Source organism: Polyodon spathula, chromosome 8 (assembly GCF_017654505.1).
Source record: "Polyodon spathula isolate WHYD16114869_AA chromosome 8, ASM1765450v1, whole genome shotgun sequence".
In the NCBI taxonomy this organism is placed as follows: Eukaryota; Metazoa; Chordata; class Actinopteri; order Acipenseriformes; family Polyodontidae; genus Polyodon; species Polyodon spathula.
The window spans coordinates 34572794-34592561 of NC_054541.1; the positions used below are offsets into that span (position 1 = coordinate 34572794).

A 19768-nucleotide genomic window follows, 5' to 3' on the forward strand; every position below is an offset into this window, starting at 1 on the left:
TGTCCTGTGTTTTTGTGTTTGTTACAACCATTTATTTTCTGGCTGTCTGTTCATTTATTAAATGCTGAGCGAAACCATTCGCTCAGATCCACCAAACTCCACCTCTCTCTGTCGTTTATTTCCTGTTTCTGGTCTGACGTCACCCACTGCAGCCATCTTTGTGACAGGGACCTAAGAAACATTCTGCTCCTTAGCCAACAGGAAAAGACAAGCTATCAGTTTATCTTATTAGATGTAATGCATTCAGAAGTAACCTTTACATCAGTGTAAATGTAGGGGAAGCTTAATATAATCTCTATACTTGTATAAGGAAGGTGGCGTTGTAAACTCAATGGATTTAGCTAAAAGCCAATAATTCAAGAGACTCAGATGACCCGTTTCAATCTGCATTGTAGTACACAAAAAGTATAGTACTCTATTTATGAGACTGGAAAAGTCAGGATAATATGTTACTCTAGGTCACTTGTATTAACTTTGATGTCATACATTATCAAGTTATTGACTATTTAAGACATAAGTATTAACCCACATGCACAAAGTCCAAGAAGTAGAATTAGACAGATTAAAAAACAAGAGCAAAATAAATAAATAAATAAATAAATAAATAAAATAACTGCATGGTGTGCAATGAGTTAATACAACTGCAGAAGCAAGGATTATTCAGCCTGAGGTGATGTTTTACTAGGGTCTCATAGTTCACTGCCTTTTCTTCTCCATACTGACAGCTGTCATCTTGCTGTGTGCTGCTACATGTCTGTTGCGGCGGTGGCAACCTTTTCATACTTATTTCCAGCCTTTTGCAATCCACTGAATCTGTTGAAAATGGTCACAAGAGACTCTTAAGCCAGGCTTTTCCCATTTATGCCACTGTCGAAGCACACAATATTTCCTCGAGGACAGGTGAAATTGCCTGGCACAGTTGGCACTTGTACTTTATTTCTTATAGGGGATCATTAATATTAATGACATGAAAATGAGTAGTGTTTAAAAAAAAAAACTAAGGAATTAATGTGCCCAAAATGATCATCAAGAGACTTTTACCCAAGATAAACAGTGTTTGTTACATTGACAAAGTGCGGCTATTTTCTTTAGATTAGCTCTTGTCTATCTCCCACATGGCTTTCTTTGTTCTTATTTTAAACTGTATTATAAATAGGGCTTCTGATTTTCGGCTTTAACTAATAAAAATCGATTCAACAAAAAAAAAGTGGTTTAGCCAATTAATGCTGACCACCGCTTTCCCATCCAAAAAAAAAAATACTTCAAAACAAAAACAAACTACCTTTCCGTGCAGTTGGGTAATGTCCCTCCTTCCTGACTCGTATCTATCATTGACTCGGTCCTAAAACTAGTGCTGGGATGAACACAAGATTTTCATTTTCTGATATTTGCTCATAATTTAAATATCCGTTTGGCTATTTGTTCATTTAAAAAAAATTAAAAATAATAAAAGCCATTATGCTGCTTAGAACGCAGGCAGAGACAGCATAACAGCAGGTGCAGGGGGTGTGGCCCCCGTGTGTGTGCCTTTATTTTACAACAAGACGTTACAAAATGTAACCCATTAACGTAGAAAAATATCCCAGGAGTAAAGAATAAGTTGTGTAGGCCTTACATTACCCCAGTGAATTAACTACAAAACAAAAGGATGCTTAACCCTTTGCAGTCCATTTATTCAGCGTCTGTCAGGCACGTCAGGTCCAATTTATTTTCACACACGCTGTTTATTTGACACTCACCGCTTAAAAGTTTTTTGTTTTTTTTCCACAAGCCAAAGTCCTGAAAGTTGAAAGCTGTGTCTCTGTTCTAATGCCCCTTCCCTGGATGTGGCTCATATCAACCAGTCATCAATGTAGAGGTAAAAATGGATGCCCTTGTTTCGCAGATGTGAAGCAACTTCTACCATCACCTTGGTGAACACTCTGGGGGCTGTGGAGATCCAAAAGAGAAGCACCTTGAATTGTTACATGCCATCCTTGATGGCAAACCGAAGGTATTTTCTGTAATTGTTGTGTATGGGAAAGTGAAAATAGGCATCCTTGAGGCCTATAGGGACCATCCAGCCTCTGGGTTGAACAGCCCTGATGACAGTGTCCAAAGACACCATTTTGAACTTTTCTGTTAAGATGTATTTGTTCAGGCCTCTGAGGTCTAAAATGGATCTTAACTTCCCATTCTTTTTGAGTATTAAAAAATATCTGGAGTAGTGGCCCTGCCTCTGCGAAGTTCAGGGGACCAGTTCTATGGCACTGGAAAGGAGCATGGATCTTCTCCTCCTATAGAAAGACCCCTTCTGGACCTGTCCAGTCCAATTGTGTCCGGATCATCCCTGTTGCTGGAGGCTGGAACCGGAATGGTACTTTGTAGCCGTGTTTTGTGAGCCCCAGAACCCAGGGGTTTGATGTTATTTTCTGCCATAAGTGAGGGGTAGACTGACACAGTTTGCTGACGGAGAAAATGTCAGGAGGATGTAGAATGTCTGCCTCTACCTCTGACAAAGCCACAAAAGGTTGATTGTGTTGGCTGAGGCCTGAAAAACCTTTGCCTATTAAAATACCCCCTATTAGGGGGTATGCCTCTGCCTGTTGTTGAGCAGGATCTAATAGCTTGCCTTGCCTCCTTCATCTCTGTTAGGTAATCCTTGAGGTCAGTGCCAAATAGTAAGTCTCCTTGAAATGGTAACTCCTTGATCTTGGATTGTGTGTCAGGAGTAAAGGAGGATGTTTTCATCTGAAAAACACACCTTGCAGAGACAACACTTGCTACAGCCCTAGCACTGTTGTCAATGCTATCACATGCCGCCTGCAGCTGAATTTTTTCGGGTTTTTTTCCTCTTCTGCAAGCTGAATGGCGAGTTCGACGTTATCTGGAGTAGGGGTCTGTATGCAGCAGACATTTGGCATCGTGGATTTGATAATTGTTGATGCGCATATTGCAAGTGGAGGCAGTGTAGTCCTTCGTCAAGAAGGTATCGATTTTCCTGTCTGCACCCACTGGTGTAGAGGATTTGGAAGATGCACTGGTGGTTGGTGTAGACATTATAGTATCTATTTTGGGCTGCATAAAAAGATGTTCTTTGTGTCCAGTGGTACTTGGGAATTTATCTACTCTGTGTAGACAGATATTCAGGTTTGTTTTTTTTTTCCATAAAGCCTCAACAGGCCCCCCTCATGGAAGGAAAACCTTCAAAGGCTTGTTTATCCTTTGCTTCTAAGACGCTCAGGAAATCATCCTCCTTAAGTAAAGTCTGGGTATTAGCGTTGAGAGAGGAAAATATCATTCTCAAAGCCGCCTCTGCATTAGTGTATACCATTGAAACACCCTCTCCAGTTACTGACCCGTCATCATCAGGGGCAGAGTCCGTAATGTCATCATCTCCCATACTGTGTGTGTCAGCTTTCAAACTCTTGCAGCCACTGAAAAAAAATATCCTTGGTTACCAGGGGCAAGAATTCCTGTGGAGTAGGGGTCCTCGGTAGGGGTCTCGGTAATGGCCGCTGCATCTCTCTCCCTGCTGCCATGGGAATGAGCGGATTTACTCATTCTCGTCCTTGGGGGAAACTGGGAGGAGCTCCGACGCTCTGTGGAACTGCCTTTTCTTTTAGTTAACATTTTTAGCTGATGAAGTGTGTGATTTTTCAGAACGCAGAACTGGGGGAGCCTTTGCCCTTTGAATCAGTGTATCTGACATGTCAACACACATAAGACTGACCTCTCTACCACAAGATGGTGAAAGGCATGTGTGTGAAAAGACAGACAGTCACTGGCAATAACTAACAGTGCTAGAGAGAAAAGAGGAAAGGAGGGAAAAAAAACAGAAAATCTAAGTACGTAACGTCAAAAACTATAGAATCCTAACCCAAGCATACGCAGGAGAAATTTGGACATGCACACGCGAGGAAGGGGAGGCTTTATAGATGAAGGACATTACTTGGTGCAGAAAAAATTATTATATAAAGGATCTCTTGGAAGAGATCGGCTTTTCTCCTGACCCAAGCAACATAGAGACAGGGATTTCACTCTGTGAGTGGAGTTAGTTCATCATACAAGGTAAGAAACAATTATTCCACACATAATATAAAAATCAAAAGCCCCCCAAAAAAAAGATTTACATAAAACTCATAGTTAATAATAAGCATCGAAAAATGTAATTAATAAAACCAAAAAACAGAAGCCCTAATCATATGTAACCCCCCCACCACCCAGATTTACACCAACTGACATCTTTCAAATAACCTTTTCCCAGCCAAATCTCTGTTTTTCTCAAGTTTAGTTGGCAGAACTCATAATCTTTTCTAAATAATGATGGCTTATGTTAGCAAACAGGTATGGTTTGTAGAGTAAGCTTATTTGTTTTACATCAGAATGAGATAATAAGTAATGAAAAGCTAGTGGTGCTACCTATGTGCATTGAGGAAACTGACATCCTTTTTTAAAAGCATCTATAAGGACATATGGACACTACGTTATAAGGCCTGCATCCGGCCCTTTTCCATTTGTCATCCTGGTATTATGACAACGTTGGCTAACGAGTTCAGAAACAAAATCAACAATATCAAAGATACCAAAACAGCATTATTAAAAACACTAGCGCATAAAAACCAAACAATGTGGTCACCTGCATTCTACTTCTGGGAAACAGTAATGTTTTTCCATTTCCACACACTGAGAAAATTAGTCAAGCAGATTACATAATAGCACAAAGGGCAGCACAAACCTTAAGAGGCACCAGATGCTAGCATTTCAGCTTTTGGGAAGGAGTGTGGGATATGACAATCTGTTTAAGATACTTACACATTAGAAACAGTGGTAAGGCTATAAATGACAAAATACTAAGTATGGTTCAGTACAGACAGTAGAGAGCTTGTTACCCAATCTGCATTTACAGGACCACACTAATGCCTAAAGTTGTAGAGAACAAACAAAGCTGTGTCAAGTGAAAACAACAATAACTCCAAGGTCAATACTTTCCCTTATAGAAAAAAAACAAAACAAAAAAACATTAACCCTGTGAAATCAGATAGCAGAAATGACGGCTCTGTTGTTTCTCCAGTTAGTAGTAAATTGGTCAGAAACACTTCTAACTTGAGCTATAATCATTCATTTTAATGTGTATACAGCAAAAACAAAGTCAGTCCACTGAGTCCATTGCCATAGTTTAAACAAAAGCTTAAATACAGCTGTTTGGGTTACATATGGCTCATGAATATCACAGACATTTGCACAGCTTTTTGGAGATGTTATAGTAATAAAATAATGACTTTGATTGCATTATTGAGGAGAGGTATCTGAAAAATACAGCAAACAAGGGGTAGGGCTTAACTGGAGATGCAGTACTGAATGTCCTGTTGATATGCAGTGCCTTTTAAACCTGTTTACTCTGAAAAATATATTTTAAACAACACACGTAAAATAAACAGCATGTGAAAATAAATTGGACCTGACGTGCCTGACAAACACTGAATAAATGGACTGCAAAGGGTTAGTCGTCTAATTCAAAAACAGGGTTAGGATTCTAAAAGATAATGTACAAGGAATGTTTGTTACAGTAGCTAAATGAATCCTGGATTCAGGGAGACTTGAAAGAGAGATAGAAATTCATATTGTTGCCAAATCGTACACAGCAAACATGTTCTTATGATGTTACACCTGATGTGCTCTTTCTTAACAGTACCTCGTCTCTCCTTGACTGTGCTCTAGGTCCCGGTGCCTATGTAAACACTCAAGACAGGTGCTCCAACTCAACATGCCAACATTGTTAACAGTGTTTCAGACATTCTCCCTCGCAGCTTTACTACAGCTGGTGCTCTGGGGAATTACACTCACTGCCATGACGAGGAGATACATTTAAACAACAACATTGCAGAAGAGAAGATATTAGGCAGGCTTTCTTCCAAATAATAGATGAACATTAATGCAAGTATCTCTAAAATGAGACTAGAAAATAACTGGAAGAATTTGTGTGTTTTACAAGAAAGAGGTCTTCCTATTAGAACATGTCTGATTCACATTTTTATCCTGCTACAGTAGCTTTTAAATTGTGTATTTCTTGTCCTAGGTGTTAATTATGTACCACAAAAACATCCTGACAGTTGTTTAGTTTATTCAATGGAAATCAACCTTACCAAGAAACAAAAGGAGTTGATCAATCACTGTAAAATCCCTCATCATCCAATTAAACACTGTATTAGAGTTTTTGAAGTGGTCATGACCATTCTGCAAATTGTTAATATGTAATGACTTGTGCTTTGAGTTAATGGAGTTTAATTTCAAACAACCGCTTCTCATATGTAATTTATTATGCAGCCTCAAATCCACTGTGTAATGCAACTCTAAACATGCACAGAAATTACAGAGTGCATGAAGATTCCTTTGTGAAATTAAAACACTGACAGTCTGCTAAAAAAAGGGAAAATGGCAGCAATTTTTACTTAACCCAACTTAGGATATAATTGCTAAAAAATGTTATATATATTTGGACTCCACACACAAGGATTAGAAATAATAATAAAACACTGGTGTCATCATAAAGAAATTATGAACACATCTCAAAATCAAATAGACAGTCTCAGCCTGAGAGGCCCTAGACTGATTATGGGGTGCTCAAAAGGACTGAGGTGCACTCACAGAGCTGCAAAGGTAATTTCTCGTGGTTCTTACTGGCATACTAAATCAGAGCAGTCAGTGCTGTTTTCCTTCACATATGAACACAAGCATACAAAATGAGGCACATTCCAAGTTCTCAACTTTCAAAATTTACCTAAAAAAACAAACAAACAAAAATCACATGAAATGTCAAAAAATTATTTTAATAAAATACTTTTGTTCTCTTGTGGGTCATTCCTTTCTAAACACTTCTTCCAATGCACTATGCATTTTAATAAAAGTGAATCTCCCTTTCTACTTTGCCCCCCCTTTCCCTTACGTTGTCATCTGTACAAACTATAAAAAAAGATAAGAAATTATGACTAAGACGATATTTCTTCACTAGCTTTACACCAGGTAAAAAACAAAAAACAAAAACAAACTAGTAGCGCTCCTTCAGCTGTTTGTAGGTTAAAGCACAGGGCCTCCCCCAGATAACAACAAAATAACTTTCACATAGTTTAAGAGCAGGAAGAGAAATTACAAAATAATTTCCACAAATGTAGGCCACTACAATGATGGGTACAACCAAATGGATTGCTTTTTGTACAGCTTCTAACGATTGACAAGAACAGAGAGAGATTTTATTCCCAATGGCTCAATAACTAATTTAATGCTGAACTCAAGAAACCTTGGGCTCCAATTAAAAAAAAAAAAAAAAAAAAAAAAAAAAAAAAAAAAAACTATTCAAACTCAACAAGACAAATATTGATAAAAAAAAAGGGAAAAAAGTTACAGTACTCTAAATTTCTGGTTTCTGACATTTCAATGGAATTAGTCAACTCTCTTAGCTTGCTTTTTACAGTCAATGCAGCCAATTATGCAGTCAGAAGATACATGTCACATGAGTTAATCTAGCAAACAAATCACATTTTCTATGGCTCTTCAGAATAAAATGGATCAAATACAGATATGCTTCTATGACCAGCACACGTACAGGAACATGCCTGAATAAAAATGTTTCATAAATGTGGAACGAAAGCAGAGTTGTATTGCCTGGATATATCCCTGCTAGACTTAGCCAGGCAAAGTTTGAATGACAAATGGTCCATTGCTTGCAATCATAAATCTATATTAAAAAATATAACATATTTACCACATTAGCAAACTGTTGCCATTCTGAAGCTGTTAAGATGTATAACTGCACCCTGTCAGATTAACAACAAAAGGACAAGCACAAGGAATCTTTTTTTTTTAAAAAGATGCCCTTTTCCAGCCTTATATGTACAACTTTTTAGAGACTGAACAAGTTCTATACAGCTAGTGCTGTCTGAGAGCTTTACAAGCTTTCAGACAATCAGCTAAATAGTACAGACATTAAAATGGAACTGCTTATCCACAACATCTGAATATTAATCTGAGAAGCCCAGGACTGTACATTGTATTTATAATTGGGGGACATAGACAAATTAAATAATACATTTTGCACAATAATAAGTCTTTTTTGTGTGTTATCTGTTACCAAATGAATATTCTGACAGTTGTTATCTTCTGCTTCTCCTGACCACAGCATGTGAGAGAGAAGAACACACCAAGATAACTTACCCAATTAACACAGCTGCAAGAGAAAATGGGCACTAAGGTATCCTCTTTATTACACCACTACTGCTCTCAGGAAGGAACCATTTTCTACAAATAAAGTTTGCTGTCAGCAAACGATTATGTTATTGTAAGAGAGTGAGATTACAAACTTTGATGTGCTGTGCATAGTGAGGTCATTATATTTATATAAAATAAAGGGGGAAGTCATTTTGCACACCAAACATCAAGATACAAATGTATTATGTTACAAGATGATACACATTTCTATGTAAAACAAAAACGTTTAGCCTTAAATGCAACATCTGTTTCAATTTGTGTAGCAACATGTAACAAAAAGTCCCATTGCTGTTTACTGTTAGCAACTGACAGCTAAAGCCCTAGAAGAAAAGCTCCTTCGCATACTTTGCATGTCTGGATCACTATGCTTTAATATACAAAAACAAAAAAACAAACAAAAAACACGTGGTATTCAAAGGGCTACACTATTACCCTGTCACTACTCAGCGGAGGATAGAGACGAGGATGTAAATACAACGTATGCAAAGTAATTATTCTCACTTTCTTTATGTTTAGTTTCATACTAGGGTATTCTACCAAAATAAGGTCCATCTCCAAATATATTGCCATTCTTCGTAAAAATAATCAAAACATGCATAAAAAATGCAGTATATCTACATTCCTAATGCCACGTTTTTAGCAAACATCACAAACAAATAATAATAATAATAATAATAATAATAATAATAATAATAATAATAATAATAATAATAACACACTGCTTTACAATACCAGTCAATGCGATTTCAATGTGGGCTGTTTACACCGAAATACGATGATTAAGTGTAAACTATTACCAAAATTAACTAAATGCAAATGTGTTGTTTTCACCCTCAAACTCAGGAGTGACGTGCATACTTGTTTGCGCTGGACTCTCACTCATCTCTGCATCAGGGGGGAAGGAATAAGAAAAATTAGCATCCAGTGCTAACAACCTCGTCTGAAAAAAAAATCTTTCAATTCTAACATTATGAAAACGGAATCTATACCAACATGATGCCAACTACAAAAATATGGGCAATTGCAGTTCCCACCCAAAATACAAATAATGTAGGTTGGCTAAAACCTCACTTTTCACCCGATCGGAAGAAATAGTAGAAACAATCAATAAATACAAAGTTGCGTGTGGGTTATCATGGCCATAGCGAGCGACCACCGTCTCAGCAGACTGTAGCTCGATCATTCATTCACAAAACACACACACACACACACACACACACACACACACACACTGCAGATTAGTGGACAAAATAACATTTATGCTGACATTTTGAGTACAGCATATAGCGTGTCAAGAACACAATGACAACTTTTATTGGAAGTTCTTAGACTTAATACGTTTCTAGTTCATTCGTTAGAGTTCATGTATAAAATACAAGTATGGAGTACCGACATCCATGCATTTTTAAGTAGTAAAACATTTCTAACTAAGAAACAGAACAAACTCATCAGCGTAACGAGGACAACAATTATAATTGTACATCAGTAACGGATTAATTGTTTTAAACTCTTATAAAATGAAATATGAATATAAACCTGTATGTATCGAGCCTTTTACAAAAGGACACTGCCTTTATTTATTTTTTAGTCAAGCCTATCCATGCTCTCGTTGTCCGCGCCAAACCCTTTAAGCAAAAGGGACACACAACGATCAGCTAGACTGTAGCATGTAACTATCGATATTTATTTATTTATGTTAATCTGTAACCAACCCTGTTAATGAACACTGTACTCACATTCTATCAGAACCCATCAATCGTCTCTCTACCATCATTTCAGGAAGAAAATCCAGATTAAACGAAGAAGTCATGTTCTTTTTTGTGTGCACGCCGCTGTGGCAAATAAGAACGTCTCTACGCTTGTCCGATTCAACAACTGAGCTGACCACGAGAAAGACAGGGACAGGTGCGGGAGGCCTCCCCAAGGCAGTAGCTAGAGTCGGCAGTTGTCATATTCTCTCCCCCTTCATTTTCCTCCAATCCCCACCGAAATCCCTACTGCTGAGGCAACTGTAGAACACCAGGTGCTGAAGTGGTAGGCGTGACATCCTTAGTGCTGCGGTTGCAATTAACCATTTATCTAAAAATAAGTGTTGAACAAGAAATACCGCATCAGCAGTTTTATTAGGGTTTTATTGCTTTAAAATAAATAAACAAATAAAACAATCAGACAACATGCAGTACATGTATTCTAACAGGTTTTTTTTTTTTTTTTTAAACTCCAAATCCCCATAATTATATCATATACGACATGTATTCCAGTTCCCTGATTTAAATGAATGCTCTCTAGGACCCAGAGGTATAGAAATCCATGTTTCCCCTTTGATTTTTTTAATAATAAAAAAAAAGGTAAATTACTAAAACTACTGTAAACTAAACTACCATGCAAAACAAGAAAACAGCACAATTTTCAGGTTTAATTATCCAAATAAAATAAAATATTACTGTACTCTGGCGTTTATTTACTCTTTTGCATTCCTGTTTATTGTTCAATAGTACAGTATGCATATTTGCAAACATGTCATTTACAACACCACGTTCCACCTCATGTCTGTTGTACTGGCTCTTACTGTTTTACTTAGTTGCTTAAAATATTTATGTTGTTTTTAATTACTTGTGAATTATCTGGATGAAACTAGAGGGAAGTCTTCTAGCTGACTTATGCCTTCAGAACAGTTTATTATATTCTTCCCAGGCTCAGATCCCTGGAGGGAATCACGGTTTCAAAGCAATGTTTAATCATGCTATCAGGGGTAAAGCAGTATGTAAGTAGGTCAGAGTGAAAGCATTAAAAGCACACAGGTTAGTCTTTTATTTAACAACTACACCATACCACACTTTTAAAACACATTCCTTGCTGTCACTTAAAGACAGAGCCAGTGCCAAGGGCTCTCAAGAATGATAACATCTTAATATTTCTGCTTTAGTTGATTCTCTCAAAATAACCTATTTATTTTACAGGAATCACCAGGTCCCAATAGGCCAAATTCATTCAGCATTTGCTCTGGCACAATAACCCAGTATAATGTATGTATGAGAACTAACACACACCTAATTCTGTAAAATGATTTTAGCCTCACAACAACAAAAAAAAGAGAAAATGCTTAGTAACTGTGTTATGAGTGGATTTAACCTTTAAGCAATGATCTGCTTCATTTCATAACAAGCTCTTAATAGCCCTGTTATGTAACAGTTACTGTTAAACACATATCACATTTACACAGCTGTAAGTGCTTTTGTGCTTTCATAGCTGGGTGTCAATATTTTAATGTTATAGGAGCTGACATTGGCCATACAGTACAGTGCAGTAGCAACAAAAGCAGTTACCTAAAGCCTTCTGAGGTTTGACTTTTTCAGGTTGCTTGTTTGTGGTGATTTTAAATGTTAATTTCATCATGACATCACTCAGAGATCAAACTTCCAAGCATAAGGTAAGATTAACCCCTTAAAAACCACTTTGATAAAGCCAATGCATAAAATGCTTCCTTGTAACGCTCCAGGTGAACTCAATTTATAATTGAGTTAAAGCAGCTATTGGATTAACTTAAAATGAAGGTTTCCTTTTAATGACTCTCTTTATAACAACTTGAATATTTTAAAATGTTTTGACTGCTTCTCTCTCTCTCACCTCCCCTTGAATATATAGTTTAATTTACATTGACTCTCCAGGATCAAAGTGTGGTACTGTGGTAATAAAAAACAAGCCCAAAAGTATGCAAGGAATAGTTAAAAAAAATACCACAGTAAATTTGCACAATAATGTTCAAGATTACTATGATTTTCCCTTATACTTAATATTTAGCATGCTTTCCAAAAGTTCTTCTATGCCTTTACCATTAAGGGTACAACTGCAGTGCTCCAGGGATCCAGAAGAAAACTGCTTTTGCACTGTATTTCTCTCTGAAGCAAACTGTATCTATTTATACATGATACACATAGTATTATACTTAGAATGATGCTGCACCATGGATAGAATTGTTTTCCACACATACAGTGCCCTACAGTAGGAGTCACAGATTTGAACAGTAACAGTCTTGTGGGTGTAAATACATCTGATAAATCTTTCAGAATTGATATTTTACTCCTCTGGGTGAACCTATTTTAGGAATAGTTTACCATAAACATGCCAACCTGTGAAAAATCCTCCTCACAAGAACTTGTGTTTTGGTCTATTGTCGACAATGAAGCATGTAGCCTGAAAAAAGATTGTTGTAATGTTCTGCCTTTAAGCAAACTTTTCAAGTTAGATTAACACTAGCAACCAAAGAAGGCTATTACATCCATTTACAATTATGGATGTAATGATATTTCCCCATAACTTCTGCAAGCAATGAGAAATTGATTTGATAAGAGTTTAGACATTGTTTTTCTGTAATAAAGAAAATGTAAGCTATTGGAAGTAATTATTTTCTTTCTCCTGAGTCCATTTTCCCACTGAGGTAATATTTATGTTGGAATTCTGTGACTATAACTGATATGGTGGACACGTTTCCTTCAAGCCAGGACCTGTTTCTTATCAGTGACAAGCCACTCAAAGGGCCAAAGGTAATTTCCCCAAAGGCAAACTAATCACCATGGAGAATGACCTTATCTCCCCCCACCCCAGGTGTTGGTCTTCATTGTCTGGCAGGATCTACAGTAAGATCTGCACTACACTAGAATTTTGTAAGCTCAAATTACACTATAGAATGTTCTGGCTTGGCTGTGTATGCATATCTGATGTTAATGCTAGCTTCCTTTGTGTGTTCATAGAACTCCCGCAATAACGCCATGAATACTTAGACACAACACAGAAACCCGACCAAAAAAAACATATTGGAGATGGATGAAGTCATGGAACCACCAAAGCCAAAGAGAATGCTGTGTGTTAAATATGTAAATCAAGTGAAAGAGCAAAGCATTCCAAAAATGAAAGGTGTACAATTGAATATTCAATTTAGAATACTTGAAAGCAATGGTTCTTTTTCTACTTCTCTTTCAATAGGTTATTAATATTATAAGAAGGCTTCAGCTGCTTATGGATACACTAAAAACAAACCACATAAACAACACAGGACAATAACAAGCATGACATTGTTTAAAATATATTGTTTAACCCTCAAATATTCAGCCTTAATGTCTATTTTGTCCGCTTTCCTGAACACTAGGTCCTGCAATTCATCACAATTCCAAGCAGCCAATGATTATATGGGTCAAGTAAAAATAGGCTACTGCACCAACAGCTCATGCTGCCCTGATAATGCATGTCATTTCTTACTCACTGACATACTTATGCAATAGCTGCCATTTCTAGTTTCAGTTCATTGTACCACAAAGAATACAAACAGAAGTGCTGCTAGGAAAAAGGAAATTAAAAACTCACCATTCTGAATCTATGAAAACTGGAGCAAAAACAAAGCACTCAGAGATGCATTTACTGTAAATGAAATGTGAAAAGGGGCATATTCAAAAGCTTCCCTAAACATGCCACTTCAGGTATTTTTTGATAAGCCTGTAAGAAACAATAGTCTGCTAAGACCTTTTGTTGACCAAAGTATTGTGATAATGCCAGAAACGCCTTCTGATTCATTCCAGTTTTAATTGGGATGTTTAATGTAAACCTGTCAATTTGAACTTGCTGCATTGATTCTAAAACAGGAGACATAATTCACCATTGACAAATTGAGAACCGAAAAGGAATCTGTTTGTAATGCTGGGGTACTTTGTTCTCATTAGTTTGGTACTGAAATTCCAGCAACTCATTTATTTTAATTTCAAAGGTATGTCTTTTCAATGACCCATTGCTAGGAGGACCACTGACAAAGGCTGATTCTGTCATTTTGAAGTTCCTTTTCTTGGCCTCTCCCTCAGGTTTCATCAACTAAGGTGTTTTCAGGCCTGGAAGCAGTGATCTCACCATTAGGAGGCATTTTGCAGCTCTCAATTAACCTCCCTGATTTCGGTAATTAGTATTGATTCACTCCTGAACGACTTCTTAATGAATTAATGAACACTCTGGTACTTTTGTATTTATCAGTCTTTGACGTACAGTTTACACTCTGATATAATGAAATGTGATAAGTTGCAGTAAATATGTTACCCACTCTGTTACATATTATTCAAATGGAATTATCACTTAAAATTAGGAAGGTAATATATGACTCATGTAATTGAAATTGATGTTTGGAGATAGTATGTTTAACCCTAATAATAATAATAATAATAATAATAATAATAATAATAATAATAATAATAATAATAATAGGTACAGTGCAGAACACGCCATTCTAGCCACTCAAATCACAGTAACACGATAAATAAGTTACAGTATGTTATACATTCTTATATCTTCTCAAGTGCCTATGGAATGCTACTTGGACAGTATACTATATGGGGGAGGGGTATTATTTATTATGTGTTTTTTGTCACAGCTTTCAAAAAGTATGCTTACTTTCCATACTATTACTTGATTTTGCCTATATCGTCAACATGACTGTGATGCAGGGAAAAACAAAAACAAACTACAATTACACCTTAAATCTTTTTTTTTTTTTTTTTTTTGTAGCTGTTACAGAACACATTAAAGAAAGGTAATCACTAAGTATCCTATATAACAAATGTTCAACATCTTTGAGCTCAATTTACGAAGCGCGCACCTGACTTCTGATTTGACATCAGAATGAAACAAGTCTGCAGTAGCTTTTACCTCTACATTAAACTAGTAAAACATGCACACCTAAAAAGTGGGTTTTGCCGTATGCAAAACTGTTTCACCTGAAAAAGTGGGCGTGCTCATATGTATCTGAAGTATTTCTGCCCAAAATTATATTTAAATGAACAATGCTGCGCAGGAACGAGGTGCAGGAGTTACTCAGAAAATATATTTAGCACACCCAAAACAAGAAGGCTGGATGCATTTCACAAGAATTCAAGCAGTACTAGTGTAGTGTTATTTTCAGGTACGTGGATTAAACAACTTCCTCTTAGAAAACACGAGCGTGCCCATTCAAATCTGGTTCCATAGGCTGTTTTTAATTAAGAAAATAGTATGCAAATATTTATCATATGCAATACATTGGGCATACATTTATTTATTTATTTATTTTACTTCTGCAGCTTTGAGATGGATTTCACATTTTGTCTTGTTTGTCATGAATTATTATTATTAGAGAAATTGATTGTTTGGTTCAAGTTTAAGTTTGCAAAATAATAATGTATAATTAATGGTAACTGTATCTCTGTTTGACAATAGGAAAACACACCACATCTCAATTGATTGCAAAATCTCAACGCGTACCACTTTCTAACATTACATAGGTCAAGTTTTGGCACTTGTACCACATTGTGATGATGCACCACTCTATAACACTACACTGTATCAATCAATGGTCTATATGCCTACACTTGTAAAATTCAATCTCATTAGCAAGATACCCTTTGATTAAGATTACTTGTCTCTTGTTAGCACTAGCTTTTTGAACAATAGCACTGTGAATGTCATAGGCTATATTTTAGAATTATCCTTTGTTTTACTAACATACACTTCTTAACCACTTTACTGCTTTACATGGACATCTGTTCAAAATATAAATGGCATGCATAGTTTAAATTTTTGTAAGGACTACCAGTATGCAACTTCCATACAAAAACAAGGGTTATACTCTGTAGCCTGACTGTTTGCATTTAGAGTGTTTTTGAGATTATTATTATTATTATTATTATTATTTATTATTATTATTATTATTATTATTGTTGTTGTTGTTGTTGTTTATTGGACACAACGTAAATGTAGGCAATTCAGGATGTTATTGTCTATTGCAAAACCTTTTATATTTGGTCAGCAACATTTCTTACGTCATTGTATTTTAAAACACATAACAGATGTAAGTTATTTTCGAACATACTTTTATTTTACTGAATTGTTGCTGTATGTACAGTATATTATTTAAACTAAAGGTTCTTAATGTAAAGCAATGCACAGTATATTAAAAAAAAACAAAAAAAAAAACCTTACAGTGGCACTTACTTGAAAATAATGTACACAAGGACCAAGGGTAAAAGCTGAAGCACCAATCTGGCAAGGTGAATTGAGCTGATTGGATTGAAAAAGTACATTCTCCTTGCTATTGATTTTCTTTAACTTGACTTGCACGACAACGATTCCTGGATTTTCTAGATAACAACCAGGTGTATTTTCATTTCTTATCTTAAAATATATGAAAATAAAACCGTACACTTTATTTTGAAAGTGGTTACAATTAATTCAACATGGTTTCAAAAGGCATGTTTGTTTACAAGCAACCACAATGTGAAGTGTGAAACAGATTTATAATATTGCAAAGGGCAGTCTGTTTGCAAGCAATTTATAAGATTTATGACAGGGTTAATGCTGATGAATCAAACCCTAGAAACTTCAATTGTATAGTTAATGGACAGACCTGCAATACATCTCCAATTGATACTAACATACATTATTCTAACATATATATTACCTTAAGCACCATTAACTGCAGACATTGAATTAAATGCCTAGTTTACCCTAGACCAAATAATAAAATAAAACTCCAGAACCTCTAATCCATGCCAACACTCAATTCTGAGATCCTAAAAAAAAAAAAAAAATAGAATTAAACCCTGTAAAAAAACAATCAATGAACTGCTTGACAGCTCCATTGTTCCGTTGTCCCATTGTCGGACTAAAGATGTATTCAGCTTTCAAACGTCTGCTACAAAATAAACAAAAGACTACATTTTTCTAAGAACGGAGGAACAATTCAACAGCCTTCTTTCTTCAAGCAAAGATATCTCCAAATATTTTATGCGGGGCCAAAAATTTCGTTTTATTAATATATATATATATATATATATATATTATATATATATATATATATTCTCTATATATAAATATTCGGAATATATATAAATCCATCCGATAGGTCTAATTTCCCCTAAAACGTGTGTTGTACCTATTTAGGTAGGCTAAATCCAGATTAAAGGGGATTTTTGCACAACATGCCCTAATATGGAGTCTTCTCTGCTTCTCAGGATTATTGTATGTACTATGCATAAACAAGTAGAATCACAATATGACAATATATTAACTATGTAGTCAAAGGAATTTGTTACTACCAGGGTGTTGTTAATGCACTTTGACAACATTGTGCCCCTTTACAGATGCATAACATGCACGGGAGGTATTCACATGAATAACAAGCATTGATAGAACTGGAAAAAACAAACAAACTACACAGTACCTCAAAAGCAGCTCCTCATTTCTCATAGTAACAGCAGGTTTGGGACAGCGCATGCTTTCTGCAAAGATATTCTCAACAAAAGCCAGTTTAGAAGTGTGCTCAAACATCAGTGTCACTGTAGCTCCACACTAATGGCCTCTCTCTCTCTCTCTCTCTCTCTCTCTCTCTCTCTCTCTCTCTCTCTCTCTCTCTCTCTCTCTCTCTCTCTCTCTCTCTCTCTCTCGTCAATACTGAGCATCTAAGCAAAGGACCCCTGCAGATTCACTAAGCAGAAATAATCCTCTCTGACAAGTTATGTTGTTGGGGCATATCTTATATTCATGCATTGTGCTGCCTAAGGGGACCTTGTTTGCATTCAGTCTTGCCTGGCTTGTACCGGCTCGACTAATTCCCATCAAAATTAGACATAAGAGGAAAGAAATGAATTACGTTTTATTCTAATCATTGCAGGAAACAAAGGAATGAAATGTTTCTGTCTTTGTGTTGTCTAAAGGGTCACTTTTTATTTTCTGTTTCGGTGTATTTGTGTTAACTAAAATATATATATTTGAAAGGAATGTCTTGTAGCATTTTCTGAACAGTGTAGAGCAGTAGTTTGTAGCTTTAAGGCACATTATCTCTTCTATGAAAAATGCTGTTTTAAATGTAAGGTTAACCCTTTGACTGGCTTCTTTGATCATAAAAGTAATATTTCATCAGCCTACATTTAATCATTCTATTGTGATTTATTTTTGTTCACTTGTGATTTTTTGTTCAATTTACATACCCTGATTCCCATTTTGAATCAGGTTGAATAGGTATGTTGAAAGTGAGACATCCTTTTTTTAGGCAGCTATTATTTTCAGGATAAATCTGAAAGGTCTTTAGAAATATCTAAAAACATTGAGATTCAGTCAAATAGCATCCCAATACATACAAAATATGATTCATACAGTATAATGAGGAAATCATTACAAATCTGAACATTTTAGAGCTCTAACCACAGTTAGTCATTTCTTCTGTTATACAACTTAATAAAACCCATGCAAGCTTTTCAGCTGAAACTGGAAAACAAAGGGTATACATTTTATTCCAAAAATCAAAATTGAAAGAAATATTCCATGAAATTAGATTAACAATAAAATAAATGTTATTAAACCTTCATTTTCTGGACACATACAGTATATTTAGGCCAGAAACACACTTGTTCTAATACAGTATAGGTGCTTACTGTGCAATGTGTGCGTGTAAGGTACAGCAACAACAGACTCTAGGGATAGAAGCCAGGAAAGCAAATAAACATTAAAAATGACACTTGAAACTAGATTGTGTTGTATAATGTGACACACATGGAACTGGATCTTCAGTTTCTTAATAGTAAAATTGAGTCCAAAATCAAGTCTTTAAAGCAAATCAAGCATTTGCACAGGTTCTTGAAGCCTGGGGAATACTGTACTTCAAAATGCTACAAAACCTGAATTATTATTTATATATCTGTATTTATACAAGGGTTAATTTATTGTACTTCAGTCGCACTGATATTAAAATAGTAACAGTACACCCTGATATTGAACAAACCTGACAAGAGACTGACCATGTGCCATAGCTTGAAATAAATAAAGAAATAAAGAAAATGGGAGCCACCTGGCACAAAAGCTGGAGAACTACCAATTTTATACAGAAAAAAAGGACCATGGTATGCCTCGAAACAATACCAAACAGAAAGCCCTCTACAAATTACAATACACCCACCCCTCGTAATATTGCCCCTCGCTATACTGCAGTTTAGGATATATCACGGTCCTGGAGTTGGCTCCCCATTTTTACAGTCTAACTGCGCATGCCTTAGCTGCAATATACATACATAGGTAGGCAATTTCACGCAAATTACTGTTAGTTTTATTTTGTACTGCACATCACAAACAAAAATATACAAAACGATTAAAAACAAAGTATTAATGTCATACTGTTATCATATACACACACACTGCACAATAACACAGAGCAAATTAAGTATGTACTCGCTGAAGCGGTTTTTATTTTAGCCAACGAGGTGTTCACTTGTGACAGTAATGCACTAGCAAAAGTCACAAGGCAGTGACATCAGCTCCCTAGCAACAAGCCTCCTTTGTTGGGAATGGATCCTTTCAGTGCTGTGGGTTTGTGCATTTAAGAAAGAAGGAGGGACTCATAAAATGAATTGGAGACTTAAGTTGATGAGAAACACTTACCCTCCTCACTACGAATTAGAACAGTGTACTGCTTTTCATACGCAAAATGAGAAAAAGCAGGTTGCATAGAGGATTTATATTG

The 19768-nt window shown here is 36.0% G+C and overlaps 1 protein-coding gene across 11 annotated transcripts in view; it reads right to left on the bottom strand.

Moving 5' to 3' along the window:
- LOC121319852 (CUGBP Elav-like family member 2) overlaps nt 1–19768 on the bottom strand; it is a 168107-nt gene that overhangs the window by 76260 nt on the left and 72079 nt on the right. For 2 of the 11 annotated variants that reach the window (XM_041257726.1, XM_041257725.1), the window contains exon 1: nt 17477–17568. The exons of 7 other annotated variants lie outside the window; for them this stretch is intronic. In XM_041257726.1, coding sequence (XP_041113660.1) covers nt 17477–17529 — 53 coding nt within the window. In that variant the 5' untranslated portion in view covers nt 17530–17568. Of the gene's footprint in view, nt 1–9980; nt 10242–17476; nt 17569–19768 lie in introns of those variants that run through there. 2 more of the 11 variants (XM_041257728.1, XM_041257729.1) reach the window with 2 other exon arrangements.